Raw genomic sequence first — 17,393 nt, 5'->3', positions numbered from 1 at the left:
GTGACCAGTGTTAAAAATTGGGTCCTGCTCCGATGTAAGAAAGGTATTGTCGCTCTGAGGTGTGCATGCTGTGCAGAATTTCAGCAGAGCAAATGTTCACCTGAGCTTTTGTCATGGCTCCATTTCAACTGGTTTCTGCCATAGCTACAGAAGAGGATAATCCCCTGTGCATTGCTTACGGATTAGGGTGTGGAATATAGGATAAATGTGTAGGAAGCAACCTGGGTGTAGACCGTCATCTTGGTGAAAGGGTGGGAAGAAGCATCTGAAAACCTTCTAAGGGCATTAGGTGGAAGTGATGGTAAAGTGTGCGATCAGTGGTGCGATGCAACACTTGATTATCCAAATGAGGCTAAACACTGAGCAGTTAAGTTTTAGTGTGCAATTTGAAAATGTACACCGTACAGTGAATAAATTCCAAAGAGGGCCCTGTTTTTTACAGCAATGGTCATAGACACAGGGTAACCCTGTGCACAATGTAGAGCTCCATAGGGATGGACCACGGCCCTGGACCTGTATAACACCCTGTGGCTGACTACACTTGTTTCTGAGTTGAGCACCTGTGTAGTGTTCAGTGCCCAAAGAAGAATTAAGAGCTGTCCCCACACAGTGGGGTCCATGTATGGCTCCCAAGCTTTTACAAAAGGCAGTAATAATCTGGATGCACTGCTTCTATTGTGGTTTAAGAAGACAGTGAACGGTTGATTGAAGAATCTGAAGGTAAAATAAGTTAAGAATGATTTCCCTGTAAGCGAGAAGAGATCTATCACCCTAAAAAACTCAGGACTCGTGGTGTGGGGTAATAGAGAAGATTCCCAGGAGATTGGTCTCAAGAGCTTTGCAAGTGTCCAATCAGCGATGGTACCAACCTATATACGAATACTCAGCTTATGTTCAGTACTATTAGAATAAATTGTTTAACCACTTCCCACACGGCCGTCATTCTGCTATAGGCTCAGTTATCCTGACTGGGCATCATATGACCCCCAAGGCGGGCGTGCAGCGCAGAGATCAGTGGTTCTGTGTGTCATTCTGACACACTGCATCTCCGATCATGGTAAGGAGTAAGGATGAGCTCTGGCGTGATCGCATGCTGAATGTGCAGAGCCCGCCAGGAAGTCGGCACGGCGCTAATCACAGATAGGGAGACATTTCCCGATCTCTGCAGCTGCACATCGGGAAATGTCTCACTGATTGTGATTAGCGCTGCGCCATGCCATGACTTCCTGGCGGGCTCAGCACATTCAGCATGCGAACACGCCGGAGCTCATCCTTAGTAAGGAGCCTCTGACGGAGGCTCCTTACCACGTGATCAGCTGTGACTGATCACAGCAAGAACCAGGAAGTGCCGGTAAATGTCTTTCCTCGGTTCGCGCCGACAGGGAGAGCCGATCTGCACTGATAATCAGCACATTGATTACCATGAGAGGTGCCACAGTAATGTCAATCAGTGCCCATCAGCTCCCATCAGGAATGCATGTCAGTCCCCACCGTGCCAGTCAGTAACACCTGTCAGTACCTAATCAGTGCTGCCCATCAGTGGCATCTATTAGTGCCCATCAGTGCAGGCTGTCAGTGCCCAGTGCCGCCCATCTGTGCCAATCAATTCTACATATCAGTGCCAACTCATCAGTGCCCATCCGTGAAGGAGAAAACAATTTTATTACAGAAAGTAAAACTTTTTCTTCAAAAAATTCAATCTTTTTTTAGTTTGTTTTGCAAAAAATAAAAACCCCAGTGGTGAACAAATACCACCAAAAGAAAGCTCTATTTGTGGGAAGAAAGTTATAAAAATTTTAGTTTGGGTACAGTGTTGTAAGACCACACAATTGTCATTCAAAGAGCGACAGCGCTGAAAGCTGAAAATTGTCTTGGGCAGGAAGGGGCGAGTGTCTGGTATGGAAGTGGTTAAAGTGGAACCAAGCCTTCCTATCCATAACTGCCAAGGAAGCTGGTATCTTAGCCTTTGTTTGATCTGCAGTTGACATGGTGCTGTACATGAGACCCATTATGACACCTGCATTTGATGGCTTGATAGTTCAGTTAAGAGCTAACACCCTAACTTAAACGGTTATTGTTCAAGATATGCCTTGAATATAACGGCTTTGGAAAATTTAGAGAACTCCAGCCTGAGCTTGATTGGCTGGGCTTCTCCTAAGGGTCACAGGAGTGCAATTCGTTTTGCACTCCTGTGACCCATTTTCAGCAGAGAGCGTTCTGAAGTTCGTTCTCTGCTGACGTCACTGGAATCAGTCCAGGCACTGCGTGGGCAATAAAGTCTGGATCCATCAAGTGCCTGGACTGATGCCTGTCTCAGCAAGCAGCTGAAAGACTGAGATGGCCGATCGCTGCCCCTCCACAGCTCAGCGCTCCAGTAAGCATGGAGGAGCAGAGAGGAGAGCTGCTGATTGACAGTCAGCAGCTCTACTCAGGGATCTGTGGAACCGAGCCATCAGCGACATTCGATGGCTCGGTTTTCAGTGTAGAGAAGCCAGGGGACAGATGCAGCATTGGCCCCATGCTGTAGCCACCTAAGTATAAAAGAGGGAGAAAAAAAATTCAAGTTAGACTTACCGGTAACTTGTTTTCCATGAGTCTTTCAGGACAGCACATGAGAGGCTCCACCCACTAAGAAACAGGAAACACAAACTCCACCACATTTTAAAAGGAGGCTCCTCTCCACAGCTCGTCATTTGTAGTAGAGTACCTCCGGCCCAAGCTGGAACACATAAGCATAATACGGTTAATTCACAGTATATATATATATATATATATATATATATATATATATATATATATATATATATATATATATATATATATATATATATATATATATATATATATATATATATATATATATATACATACATACATACATATACACACACACACACTTCCATATACGTATAAATATGTATATATAAACATGAAGGGCGGGTTGCTGCTGTCCTGAAAGACTCGTGGAAAACAAGTTACCGGTAAGTCTAACTTGAATTTTCCCTTATCGTCTTTCAGGACAGCACATGAGAGGATAATCGAGACTTACCAACTAGGGAGGGACAACAGCCTGCAGGACCTTTCTGCCAAATGCCTGATCACCGGCTGACAGAAGATCCAATCTGTAGTGACGGACAAACGTAAGATAACTTGACCACGTAGCCGCCTTACAAATTTGGTCTGGGGTGGCACCAGCTTTTTCTGCCCATGTAGTGGCTAGAGCTCTGGTAGAATGTGCTCGTACTCCCTGAGGAGGAGACAACCCCGACTGGACATAAGCTTCTGAAATAGCCATTCTTAACCATCTGGCAATTGATCCCTTTGAAGCTTTCCTTCCTTTTCTGTTGCCGGAAAACAGAACAAATAAAGAGTCCGAAGACCTGAAGTCCCTTGTTTTCTCTAAGTAATGTAATAAAGTTCTTCTTACATCTAACTTATGAAATAATTCTTCCTTACTTCCTGAAGGATCTGAACAAAAAGTTGGCAGGATGATTTCCTGCGACCTATTATGGACTGATGCCACTTTTGGTAAAAACGCAGGATCTGTTCTAAGCACAATCCTGTCTGGGTAAATTGACATAAAGGGCTCCTTAACTGAAAGAGCCTGAAGTTCTCCAATTATTCTCGCAGTCGTAACTGCAACTAAGAATATCGTCTTTAGAGTTAAATTCTTTAACGAAATTGACTGTAATGGTTCAAAAGGATCTTTTGTGAGTACTTGTAAAACCACTGTCAAGTCCCATTTTGGAATGTGTCTATTGGGAACTGGTCTGGATCTAGTAAGTGACCTAAAGAACCTCGTGACCAACGGAACTGAGGAAATAGGTTGATCCAGGTATACTCCTAGGGCAGCCACTTGTACTTTAAGAGTGCTGATTGCCAGCCCTTTGTCCACCCCCTTCTGCAGAAATTCCAGAACCGACACAATGTCTTCTAAATTTCGGTTTGCCGAGCGACACCAGGAGTTGTAGACTTTCCAAACCTTAGCGTAGATATCTCTAGTCACCTTCTTTCTACTAGCCAGTAAAGTAGCTACTAGAGGCTCTGACAAACCCTTGTTTTTCAACAGCTGTTCCTCAGATACCAAGCAGTGAGACTTAGTCTTGCTATATCCGGATGATACACTGGACCTTGAAGTAGTAAGTCCTGTCTGAGGGGAAGCTGCCAGAAAGGTTTGACTGACATTAGTAGAATGGAGGAAAACCAGGCCCTTTTTGGCCAGTACGGGGTGATCAAGATTACCGACACCTTCTCCTTCTGTATCTTCCTCAATACTAAAGGAATTAGCTGAAAAGGGGGGAAGGCATAACCCAGCTGGAAATTCCAAGGATGTGCCAGGGCATCTATCCCTATCGATCCGTTGTCTCAGGTGCAGGGAGAAGAACTGAGGGAGCTGAGCATTTTCTCTTGATGCGAATAGATCCACCTGCGGGCATCCCCACTTCTGGGTTATTAGAGTGAATATTTCTGGATTCAAACTCCACTCTGCCTCCTGAATCCTTTGTCTGCTCAAGAAATCTGCTACTCCATTTAGCATGCCCTTGAGATGTACAGCTGACAGGGAAAGTAGATGACTCTCTGCCCATTCTAGGATCTCTGAAGATAGCAATAGAAGAGTCCCGCTCCTTGTGCCCCCTTGTTTGTTCAGGTATGCCACCGTGGTGGCGTTGTCTGACAATATCTGCACATGGGACCCCCGAAGGTTTGGAGAGAAGGCAACCAAGGCTAAAGCGACTGCCTTTAACTCCCTCCAATTTGATGACCTTCCTGCTTCCACTGGGGACCAAACTCCCTGAGCTATGTCTTGACCCCAGTGTGCTCCCCATCCCCAACTGCTGGCGTCTGTCGTTATCCTTCTCTCTGTTGGGAAGGACCAGAGTAAACCCCTTGACAGCACTGCCTGATTTCTCCACCACCAAAGGGTCCTTTTTACCCTGGTGGGAAGCCTTACCTCTGAGTCTAAAGCTTCTGGACTGTGATCCCAGATCTTTAAGAGAAAACTCTGAAGGGGTCTGAAATGGAGTCTGGCCCATTGAATGGCCGGCATGGTTGAGGTCAAGGTTCCCAGTACTGACATAATCCTTCTGACTGATACCTCCAGGTTCGTCTGAAGGCTGGATACTGCCTGCAATACCTTCACTTTCTTCTCTTCTGGAAGAAAAATCTTTTGATCCACTGAGTCTATAAGATACCCCAGAAATTGGACTCTTTGTGCTGGATTGAAATTTGATTTTTGGATGTTTATAATCCAACCTAAGGCCTCCAGATGACTGCGAGCCTTGATCAGATCCTCCTGTAACCTTTCCCTGGAAGGGGCAAAGAAAAGGAGGTCGTCCAGGTAAGGGATAACCGCAATCCCTTGTAGCCGGAGGGGAGCTAGGGCTTCCGCCATAATTTTGGTAAATATTCGAGGGGCGGAAGTTAGACCAAATGGGAGGGCCCTGAATTGAAGGTGCAAAACCTCCCTCCCCATATTTACTGCCAGCCTCAGATATCTCTGGGACTGAACAGCTATAGATACATGCAGGTACGCATCCCTTAAGTCGATTGATGCCATAAAGCATCCTCTGACTAAGAGATTTCTCACCGAAAAGATGGAGTCCATGCGGAATCACCTGTATTGGACTGACCTGTTTAGCGGTTTTAAATTGAGGATGAGCCGAAAGCTTCCTGATGGTTTCTTTATCAGAAAAATATGGGAGTAGAACCCTTGGCAATCTTCCTCCGGAGGCACCTGAACCACAACACCCTGTTTTATCAGATCCCCTAACAGGTTCTTCATGGCTAGGGCTTTTGTTGTGTCTTTTGGCAAATTTGTTACGCAGTACCTCTCTGGAGGAAGGTTCAACAGCTCTATCCTGTAACCCTGGGCTATTGAATCCAAAACAAAAGGGTTTTTTGTTACGTTTGCCCAGAGAGGAAGGAATTTTTGAAGCCTTCCTCCCACAGGCACCACCAAGTCATTGTGTCTTATTGGCCTGCGTAGGAGGATTGAAAAGGACATTCCCTTCGCCTTTTCCTCTCTGCGCCGCCCAATTCCTTTTTTTTTCTTGGGGCCCGTTACTCCTTTCCTGATTTTTTTGAGGTAGAAAAAACCGCCTAACTGGCTGCTTTTTCTTTTTAATCGGAAAGGATTTCTTTTTATCAGCTGTTCTATCCAAAATAGATTCTAGATCAGGACTAAAAAGCTGATCTCCCAAAAATGGCACTCCGCATAACTTATTTTTGGAAGCTGCGTCCCCAGGCCATGTCTTTAACCATAACGCTCTCCTGGCTGCAATGGTCAGGGCCCCTGACCTAGCTGACATTCTTATAGAATCTGCAGAGGCGTCAGAAATATATGCTACAGCTGCTATAAGGGTTGGGAAGGAATCTAGAATCTCCTGTTTGGGTGAATCAGCTATAATATGTGCCTTTAGCTGATTTAGCCAGAACTCCATGTTTCTGGAGACACAGGTCATAGCCATAGCAGGCTTGAGATTCCCTACAATGGACTGCCAGGCTTTTTTAAGCTGTTGGTCCGCCTTCTTATCCATAGGATCCTTCAAAGTACCCATGTCCTCGAATGCCAGATCTGTTGATCTAGATACTTGGGAAAAAGCTGCATCCAACTTCGGGACTTTATTCCAAAGTGACTCAGGATTATCATTAAATGGAAAACGCCTCTTGTGAGCTCTTGGGAAAAAGGGTTTTCTCTCTGGGTCAGCCCATTCTTTCTTAATGGTCTCCGAGATTACTGAATGTACAGGGAAAGTGCAACCTGATGCTTCACCAAGCCCTTCATACATTCTATCGTGCAGCGATAATTCTCTTTTTTCTTCCTCCATTCCCAATGTTGCATAAATTGCTTTCAACAGACTGTCTACTTGTTTCAAGGACAGTTTGTATCTAGAAGGTGCATCTGCCTCTTCCTCTTCCTCCTCCTCCTCTTCTCCAGAGTATGAGGGGGAATACCCCTTTTGGGTAGTCGGGCCAGCCTCAGCCTCTACCGTTGGGGTTAAGTGTGAGTCCTGAGAGGGGTCTGAGGTAGTTGCCTGACTTAATGCTGGTGTTACAAGAGAAGAGCGAAAAGCCTGTATAGTAGCATCTAGCTCTTTCTTAACTGATGCGATTATGTCGCTGCACGCAGAAGAAGCCTCTTCCTTGACTAAGGAGTCAATGCAAATTTGGCATAAAGTCTTCTTCCAACCCTCCAGTAACTTTGTTTTACATGAGGGGCATCTCTTTTTAATGGCTGGTTCAGAGCTCTTAGCCTGCCAGAAAAAAATGACAAAAGAGAAAAAACACCAGCATTCATTAAGCCAAAGCTTCCTCCTAACGGACTCACCACAGGTGCACAGGAGGAACAACAGTTAACCCCATGTGCCCAGACAGGCCCCAGCCACCAAGGGGGAAAAAAACATTTGTGAGAGGGGCACCAAAGTAACCAGGATATTCACTATAGCCTCTTACCTGGGCCTTGCTGGTGCCTGTGCCTGTCCCACATGCACCTGCCACAGAATCCATAGTGGTGCTGCACCGATCGGTGGCTCTTACGAACGTCGGTTCCGGAGTCAAAAAACGCCGTTGCGCCCAACCGGAACCGGAATATAGGCACCAGGACCGCTCCTCCCTTCTTCCTCTGCGCCACTTCCGATCGGAAATGATGCGCCCGTTCCTAGCGCCTTCCCCTCGTCGGATACCTCACTTCCGACCGGTCGAGTCTGTACTCTTCCAAGATGGCGGCGGCCAGTAACGCCGACACGCGGTTTCAAAAAAGCCCGCGAACGGCTGCCGCCGCCTAAGGAGCGGCTCCAGGAACGGTCCAGCTCATCATGAGCAAAGAAAGAGAAAAAAAGGAGCCCACTTACCAGCAACCCTGTGGCGCGGTGTGGGAGGATCGGACTCTCTGGAGGAAAAAGAAAGGTATGGTGGGGTAGGCAGCCTGGCCTCTCAGGATAGCACCATAAGAGACCCTGGCCCCTACTAGGTGTTCCCTTGCCGGAGGAAACACAAAAACTGACGAGCTGCGGAGAGGAGCCTCCTTTTAAAATGTGGTGGAGTTTGTGTTTCCCGTTTCCTAGTGGGTGGAGCCTCTCTCTCATGTGCTGTCCTGAAAGACGATAAGGGAAAAACATACTTCTCTTTTAAAGTGATTATAAATAAGGTACTTTTTTAAATTTTTTTTAAGATAAACATAACACTTACCTGGCCTGTGCAATTGTTTTGCAAGGAGCAGCCCCGATTCTCCTTTTCTGGGGTCACCAGCCAGCATCCTGGTTCCACCCCCCGACTGCCTCTATACCAAGCACTGGCACACTTATCATGGCTTGGCCCTGTCCTCCGCTCTCTCCTGATGGCTTCCGCTGCTACCACAATTGTCCAATGAGGAGAGAGAGAACAGAGTGCCGCTGCTCTTGGGCACAAGACTGGATCAAGATCGGGCTCAGGGAAGTAAAAGGGGGGGCTGGAGTGGGGAACTCACACATAAGGCTTTTTACCCTAATGCAGAAAATGCATTAAGGTAAAAAAACCTATTTTTAGAACCACTTTAAATCCCTGGATATGGTTCCACTTTAACTTTTTATTTTTAACAAAGCATTTGGATATTTTGGTTTTATATATTAGTGCTTTTAAGGTAATCTTACCAATGCATGCACATTTTTCACTATATCTTTGTGTATATTTCTTCTAATTTAAACACTACCATTCCTGTTCCTACAATGCAGAATTATGGGTTAACAAACAGCTTTTCCAAAATGATAGATATAGCTTGTAATCCTTGCTAACACCAGGCAGGATCTACCTCCAAAACAACACACAGGCAGGATGTTCCCGAGAGCTCTGCAACAGCTTAGTCTTACACACTTTCAAAATTCCCTTCTTGTTCAGCGATTATTATGCAATCTGGTTCCCACCTTCTCCTGCTGCTAGAGCATTGAAACTCTCCCGTGTAGATGACTACCTTTCCTCCTCTGAATACCCCAATGTTACACCTGAACAGGCCAAACTAGAACTCCCCTTCAACCCTGCAGAAATGGCAGCTACTGTGAAATCTCTACCTAATGGTAAAAGCCCTGGCCCTGTTAGCTACACAAAGGCGCACTACTTGAAGTTTCTACCATTGTTCCTTACACCTATGTGTAAAAACTTTAATTCACTCGGTATTGGTAGCCAGATCCTGCAGGGAGCTTTTTAGCGCACATTATGGTTCTCCCAGAAGCAGAAAAGGATGATACCTTTCCTCAAAATTATCACCGCATTTCACTGTTGGCACACGGACCTGAAGATTTTTTTTTTTTTTTTTTTTTCCTCTTTAAGGGTGTCAAAGTTTTTAAGGGTTCCATTTGACCAGACATGGTGTAAGTAGAGTATACCCCTCTCCAACCAAGGTCTCGGGTCATGAATATTATGGAGCTCTGGTAGGTCTCTGTTGCACCATAAGGGAGTGAAGTCGTTGTGTCTGGGTATATTGAGTTTGTTGTTTGCGAGTTCCCAGATGCGTCTGTATTGATACAACAGGGATGTTTTGTGTGTGTTACCTTCGTTGGTCTTAGTGCCCACAGTGATAGCATATATGGAATCTGAGGTTCCTTGGGCCCATTGTGGGCAGATTAGCATCCGGAATCTTTCACTGTCCACCTTATCTATATGGTAAAGTTGGGAGAGTTGGGACGCAATATAGTAGTGATTAAGGTCCGGAAGTGCTGTACCCCCCATGTCTGTTGGGTTTTTGAGGGTTTGCCATGCAATCTTGTGTCTATTTTTTCCCCACACAAAGGGCTTGAGAAGGGACTCCATTATTTTAAAGTGTTTTAGAGGTATGTATGTTGGGGTGTGCCAGAGTATATATAATATTTTAGGGAGTAGTATCATTTTTATAAGGTTAATGCGGCCCCATACTCCTAAGGGTAGTCTAGTCCACGATTGTGTTTTAGTTTTAATAAGGGAATATAATGGTTTAATGTTTAGTGTTATGTAGTCTGCTGGATTTTTGGAGGTATTTATTCCTAAGTATTTAATTGTGTCTACTCTTTGTAATGGTAGGGTGGCTTGGAATTCCGTGGGTGGGAAAGTGTCTATTGGTAAAACTTGGGATTTCCCCCAATTTATTTTGAGGCCCGAGAATTTCCCAAAACGTTCAATTGTCTGAAGAGCCCGGTGGAGGGAAGGACCTGGGTCCGCCAAATAAAGTAGTGTGTCATCAGCGTACATGCTGATTTTTTCTGTGAGGGTTCCAGTTTTTAATCCTATGATCTCTGGGTCTGTCCGGATAGAAACAGCCAGTGGTTCCGCAGCCAGAGCGTACAGTAGTGGGGACAATGGGCAGCCCTGTCTCGTGCCTCTGTGGAGGTCAAACTTCTGAGGACCTGAAGATTTTTGCAAGAGTTCCAACATCAGGTATTCATAGTAGGTCGGAAGGCCAGGGATAACTATCAGGGCAATTCAACTCATTCATTGGGCCCATAGGTGCTTCACGTTACCCCCATTATCGAGTACTTTCCACCGACACTAAAAGTTTTCGACCGCATGGATTGGAGCTTTCTCACAGTTGTACTAACAAGACTGGGCTTTGGACCCCATATGTTAAGCTTGAACCCCCCTTGCTCCATGTTCCCCACTCTTCCACTTGGCCATTACAAGCGTAGCACTCTTACACACCTATTTACTGCAGCGAAAAGCCTCTTACTGATCCATTGGAAGAGTGCGTGTATTCCTAGTCACGAGGACTGGATCAGGAAAGTAACCAAGATAATAGAAGCCAAAGCATGGATTGCAACCTGAAAGAGCACGGAGATTACTTTGACACAATTTGGGCTACCTAGTGGAAGTATACTTTTGGATTAAATGCAGTCTCATCAAGCTTAGATGTTGCTCTACTCGCCTTAGCAGACCTCTCAGTTAGACCACTTGTCCAGGTGAACCAAGGACCTCAAGTCCCTCCATTAATAAACTTTGATGCCTGCAAAGCAGTTATGGTGCGAGCAAGCCTTGCTACTGGCTGGATTTGTGTCTATCCTCGTTATTCTAAGGTCCTAAAAGCAAGGGTATACAGAGGCTAATCTGCAACATTTTTTCTGTTTTCCAGTTTTCAAACTTCCCGTGGGCAGCAGCATATAACATGAACTGTTTCAGAGTTTCTGAATTCCTGTGTCCCTCATTGGATGATAAAGAAATCAGGTCTTGTGACTTGCCAGACAGTAGCTGTGCTGTGTAGCTGATCATTATACAATTTAGAACTGGATGGGAAGGAATACAAACCCTTTGGCAGGTAAAGCATGTATTACATATACAGTCATAGTCAGCATTTTTCTTCCTCCAAAACACGGCAAATCCCCCTCTTTGGCATTAACTCGACACAACGTGTTTGGGAGGAAGAAAAATGCTGACTATGACCATAAGAACACCATCCCTACAGTCAAGCACCAGGGTGGAAACATGATGCTTTGGGGCTGTTTCTCTGCTAAAAGGTACAGGCCGGCTTTGCCGCATTGAGGGGCCAATAGACTGGGCCATGTATTGTAAAATCTTGGATGAGAACCTTCTTCCAGGAGGTTGGTCATAGGTCGTGGATGGGTCTTCCAACATGACAATGACCCAAAACCTAGCGCCAAGGCAACCAAGGAGTGGCTCAAGAAGAAGCACATTAAGGTCATGGAGTGGCCTAATCAGTCTCCAGACCTTAACCTCCCTGGCAGTAAACCAGAGTGGCTCGGGGTTAAATTTCGGTACCAAAAGTGGTAACCCCAAGCCACACTTGGGATTACATTGCAGTATCCTTGTACAGTTACTTACAGTGTCCCTAGGATCCCGCAATGTCCTCCGCCCGATGCATCAGTGTTCCGGGTTCCATTCCCTGCGAGCGTTGCGATGCATGGGGGCCATACCGGCAGCAAATTCAAAAAAGTACAAAACATAACACACAATACATTGTAATCTGTTAGGATTACATTACTGTATCAAATCATTTCAACTCAGTTTTGTCCCTAGTGCTTACTCCAGTGCCCTGCCTGCACTTTTACCATTCTGTCATTCTTTCTGCCTGGAAACTTGAGACCGTCCATGGCATCCAAAAAGCGTCCCTCTACATCAAAAGCAGTTTTAGACCAGCTAGAAAACAGCGATAGTGAATTAGAATCACTTGCAGAATTGAGCGATAGTGATTTGTGGGGAAATTCGTCATTAGACACTGATAACGACGACAGTGATGATTCTGCGACTGAGCTCAGTGATGTGTGAACTTGGTGCTCTATTGACTGTGGTACAGATCATGCAGTGCCCCCAAGATTCCCATTTACTGGTGCATCTGGTATGATAGTCTAATGGCCTACAAGGGAAGGCTCAGCTGGGTACATTTCATCAAAGAGCACGATTTGGCGTAAAATCCTACATGCTATGCGAACCGTCAACTGGCTACATTTAGAATTCAGTCCTATACACTGGAAAAGGAACAAAATTCAATCCAAAATACAGCAACTATGGAATGGCAACATCTTCCGATCGTTCACTCATTGAGCCATTGCTAAATCAGGGCTATTGTGCAACAACCATCAACTTTTATACATCTCCTGAACTTTAGGAGTTTCTTCTGCAAAACAAAAACAGATGCCTATGGAACCGTTAGGGCTAACCGGTGCAACATGCCGCCAATGTTTGGCAATAAGAAGCTGAAGACTGGAGAAATGGTTGCCTGGCAGAAAGGCAAAATGATGGCACTATGATTGGTGTGACAAGATAGATGTGTGCCTAATGAGTACAGTTCATAATACCTCCACTGTTATGGTACGCACAAAAGGTGGGAAATAAATCATGAAGCCACAAGTAGCGATAGACTACAATAACACCATGGGAGGTATCGACAGAGCTGACCAAGCAATGACATTCTACCTAGCAATGAGGAAACAACAAAAAAAGTACTACAAGAAGATCTTCAGGCATCTTCTTGAGCAATGCTTTGGAATGCCTACATTTTTTTTTTGAGAAAAGAGTGACAAGCCTGTGATTCATTCTGCCTTTATTTGGAAATTTGACGAACGTATCTTTGTGAACCACCAAACACCATCAATGGCTGTGAATACAGCTGTACATCGTGCTGTTGGCATTGTCAACCCAGAACGCCTGAATGGTCATCACTTCATGGACTACATCCCATAAACTGAGAAAAATTAAGCACCTGCAAGGATGGTGGTGTTATAAATAAATAAGGAACCGCGCTACGTGCATAAATGTGAAGATGTGAAAAATAAATGAATCGTAAGTGACAAAGATTGAGTAAAATCCTGCTGCTAAACACTATAACCTCGATATAAGGCAAAGATCAAATATACAGCAATCAGTGTAGCGCTGGACATAAGAGTGTAACTGGTGATTAGAAATTGGTGCACAATCTCTGATAATGCTAGGGTGTAATGCCGAATAAACAATGTAAATACACCAAAAATAATCATCTAAAGCTTATATCTATACAATACATAGTGATATTCCTTTTAAATATGGGACCATGCCAGAAATAGGTATGTGTGAAAAGAATAATAAAAGTGAAAAATAAAATAAAAAGTTCAAAAAAGTGTCCCAAATAACAATGTGTAAAATCCAAAAGAGATCCGGAGGAAGATATATTGCAGGATTCGGGAATATTCGATCCACCTCCCGTGCAGCCCACCACCAAATGGTAAAGATGAAGGCTTACCAGAAAGCCTGCGACCGCCCTTACTCAGGGGGGTCAGAACAAGCTTAGTTGTGGAAATGTCCAGGGATGATGGAGCCTCCGAGTCCTCTCTCACTACATCGGGCAGGCAGCCCACAGCAACGGGAACCCCGAAGAAGAAGTTCACAAGAATTCCCTCAATGTTTCTTCTCGGAAAAGGTCAGATATAAATGAGCCATAATGCAGAATCAGTGGGAGTCCCGAGTGTGTCACTAGCCACGTCGCCTACAACCAGATGCCATCAGGCGTCCCCAGCAGTCCGTCCTTACATCAGGTGCCCCCAGCAGAGTCCCTCCTTACATGCAGCATCTAGCATGGGTTGACTGCATGGACTCCAAGGATGGTGGTGTGTTGCTCGAAGTGAGATGACAGTGGAAAGAAAATCAGAAAGGAAACCAGGTTCAAATTGTCCCGATTGTGACGTCGGACTTTGTGCAGTCCCATGTTTCAAAATGTATCCATCATACCCAGGATATTTACAGTGACTAGTAATATTGCACCCTTGTTTGGACAAATTTCAGTGTCTTTGATATGATTACATTATAGAATAAAATGTATTATATTATTTTTATAGTTATTTACAATATAATTTATGATTTAGTGTTTCAAACTTTATCATACCCGGAATGTCTACTAGACTCTTGTTTGGACAGATTTAAGTGAGTTATTCCTAAGAATTACAGGTCTACAATATAAGAAAAAATTTCCATGCAAAGCAATGTTTTGACATTCAAAAATCAGACATAATCAGACCGCCAGGAAGGTTAATCCTATAGAAAATTTATGGAGGGAGCTGAAACTTGGAGCTGCCAAGAGACAGCCAAGAAACCTTAAGGATTTAGAGAAGATCTATAAAGAAGAGTGGACCAAAATCCCTCCTGAGATGTGTGCAAACCTGTTGACCAACTACAAGAAACATCTTACCTCTGTGCTTGCCAACAAGGGCTTCACCACCAAGTACTAAGTCATGTTTTGCTTGGGGATCAAATACTTATTTTACTCACTGAACTGCAACTCAATTTATAACATTTGTATGTGTTTTTTTCTGGAATTTTGGTTGCTATTTTGTCTCTATCATTTAAAATACACATATGATAAAAATTATAGACCCTTTATTTCTTTGTAAGTTGGCAAACTTACAAAATCTGCAGGGGATCAAATAATTAATTTCCCCCACTGTATGTATTTAGCATTTTTTCTGGAGCTCAGCTTTAGTATGGAATATTTATCGAGCCCTTTGTGTTTGCGTCTAACGTGTATCTGACTGAACCCACATTTTGCATCTACATCCTCTGAGGTGTGTCTCTCTTGGCTTATTTGTCTCCTTATTCTGCTGTGGTATTGTAATCTTTTTCTTCTTACAGCAACTAATTAGCTATTTACTTTGATTACCCATGGTGAAATAGAGAAATGAAAGGGAGACTTATTGGTTGCTATTGGACACACAAACTCCTCCTACACACACCTCAAATTTTGGAGCAATGGCACAGTATAATAATGGAGACATAAGAAGAAAAAAAAAAAAAAAAAAAAAATAAAAAACTATATGTCTGACATTCATGTCTATTGTGTCTGTCCCCTATTTTGTGCATATTATATACAGTATATTTACACACACACACGTATATACAGTATCTCACAAAAGTCAAATTTTTGTAAATATTTTATTATATCCTTTCATGTGACAACACTGAAGAAATTACACTTTGCTACAGTGTAAAGTAGTGACTTTACAGCTTGTATAACATTGTAAATTTGCTGCCCCATCAAAATAACTTCACACAGCCATTAATGTCTAAACTGCTGGCAACAAAAGTGAGTACACCCCTAAGTGAAAATGTCCAAATTGGGCCCAAAGTGTCAATATTTTGTGTGGCCACCATTTTCCAGCACTGCCTTAACCCTCTTGGGCATGGAGTTCACCAGAGCGTCACAGGTTGCCACTGGAGTCCTCTTCCACTCCTCCATGACTACATCACTGAGCTGGTGGATGTTAGAGACCTTGTGCTCCTCCACCTTCCATTTGAGGATGCCCCACAGATGCTCAATAGGGTTTAGGTCTGGAGACATGCTTGGCCAGTCCATCACCTTTACCCTTAGCTTCTTTAGCAAGGCAGCGATCATCTTGGAGGTGTGTTTGGGGTCATTCTAGTGTTGGAATACTGCCCTGCGGCCCAGTCTCAGAAGGGAGGATACCCCACAGATGCTCAATAGGGTTTAGGTTCTGGAGAAATGTTTGACCAGTCCAACACCTTTACCCTCAGCTTCTTTAGCAAGGCAGTGGTGGTCTTGGAGGTGTGTTTGGGGTTGTTATGTTGGAATACTGCCCTGCGGCCCAGTCTGCAAAGGGAGGGAATCTTGTTTGGCTTCAGTATGTCACAGTACATGTTGGCATTCATGGTTCCCTCAAACTGTAGCTCCCCAGTGTCAGAGACACTCATGCAGCCCAGACCCTGACACTCCCACCACCATGCTTGAGGCAAGACACACTTGTCTTTGTACTCTCCCCCCCCCCCCCCCCCCGGTTGCCACCACACACGCTTGACACCATCTGAACCAAATAAGTTTGTCTTGGTCTCATCAGACCACAGAACATGGTTCCAGTAATCCATGTCCTTAGTCTGCTTGTCTTCAGCAAACTGTTTGCAGGCCTTGTGCATCATCTAAAAGAGGCTTCCTTCTGGGAGGACAGCCATGCAGACCAATTTGATGCAGTGTGCTGCCTATGGTCTGAGCACTGACAGGCTGACCCCACCCCTTCAACCTCTGCAGCAATGCTGGCAGCACTCATACTTCCACTTTCCAAAGACAACCTCTGGATATGATGCTGAGCACATGCACTCAACTTCTTTGGTTCAACCATGGCGAGGCCTGTTCTGAGTGAAAACTGTCCTGTTAAACTGTTGTATGGTCTTGGCCACCATGCTGCAGCTCAGTTTCAGGGTCTTGGCAATCTTCTTATAGCCTAGGCCATCTTTATGTAGAGCAACAATTCTTTTTTTCAGATCCTCAGAGTTCTTTGCCATGAGGTGCCATGTTGAACTTGACCAGTATGAGAGTGTGAGAGCGATAACACCAAATTTAACACACCTGCTCCCCATTCACACCTGAGACCTTGTAACACTGAGTCACATGACAATGGGGGGGGTGTGGCTAATTGGGCCCAATTTGGTCATTTTCACTTAGGGGTGTACTCACTTTTGTTGCCAGTGGGTTACACATTAATGGCTGTGTGTGGAGTTATTTTGAGGGACAGCAAACTTACACTGTTATACAAGCTGTACATTCACTACTTTACATTGAAGCAAAGTGTAATTTCTTCAGTGTTGTCACATGAAAAGATATAAAAAAATATTGATAAAAATGTAAGGTGTACCCACTTTTGTGAGACACTGTATACACATACACACATGCATACATGGACTAGACAAAGAAAGTTTTGTTTTGTAGCAGTCTGCACCAACCTTCATCATCACTGTCTGAATACTGATCGTCACCATTTTCTTGGACTTTCACTTTTTCCAACAGCTGCTGCAGCCTCTTTTCATAAACACTTCTAGTACTGGCTAAAAACAGAAGATGCAACAGTAAAATAAAGGCATAACATCCAATATAAGGCAGAGTAATGTGTGCTTTAACCCCTCAAATGTTAGCATTTAAGACCAGAGCAACCACTATGTAAAAGAATACTTCATCTAAAGAAAAA

The 17,393-nt window shown here is 44.3% G+C and overlaps 1 protein-coding gene across 5 annotated transcripts in view; it reads right to left on the bottom strand.

Annotated features, from left to right (window-relative positions):
* LEMD1 (LEM domain containing 1) overlaps positions 1 to 17,393 on the bottom strand; it is a 430,972-nt gene that overhangs the window by 291,287 nt on the left and 122,292 nt on the right. For all 5 annotated transcript variants that reach the window (XM_073615805.1, XM_073615806.1, XM_073615807.1 and 2 more), the window contains one exon: positions 17,152 to 17,253. In XM_073615805.1, the coding sequence (XP_073471906.1) occupies positions 17,152 to 17,253 (102 nt within the window). The remainder of the gene's footprint in view (positions 1 to 17,151; positions 17,254 to 17,393) is intronic.

Source organism: Aquarana catesbeiana, linkage group LG02 (genome assembly GCF_042186555.1).
Source record: "Aquarana catesbeiana isolate 2022-GZ linkage group LG02, ASM4218655v1, whole genome shotgun sequence".
Lineage (NCBI taxonomy): Eukaryota > Metazoa > Chordata > Amphibia > Anura > Ranidae > Aquarana > Aquarana catesbeiana.
The sequence above is the reverse complement of the archived record's forward strand: the minus strand, read 5'-3'. Positions and strand labels throughout refer to the sequence as shown.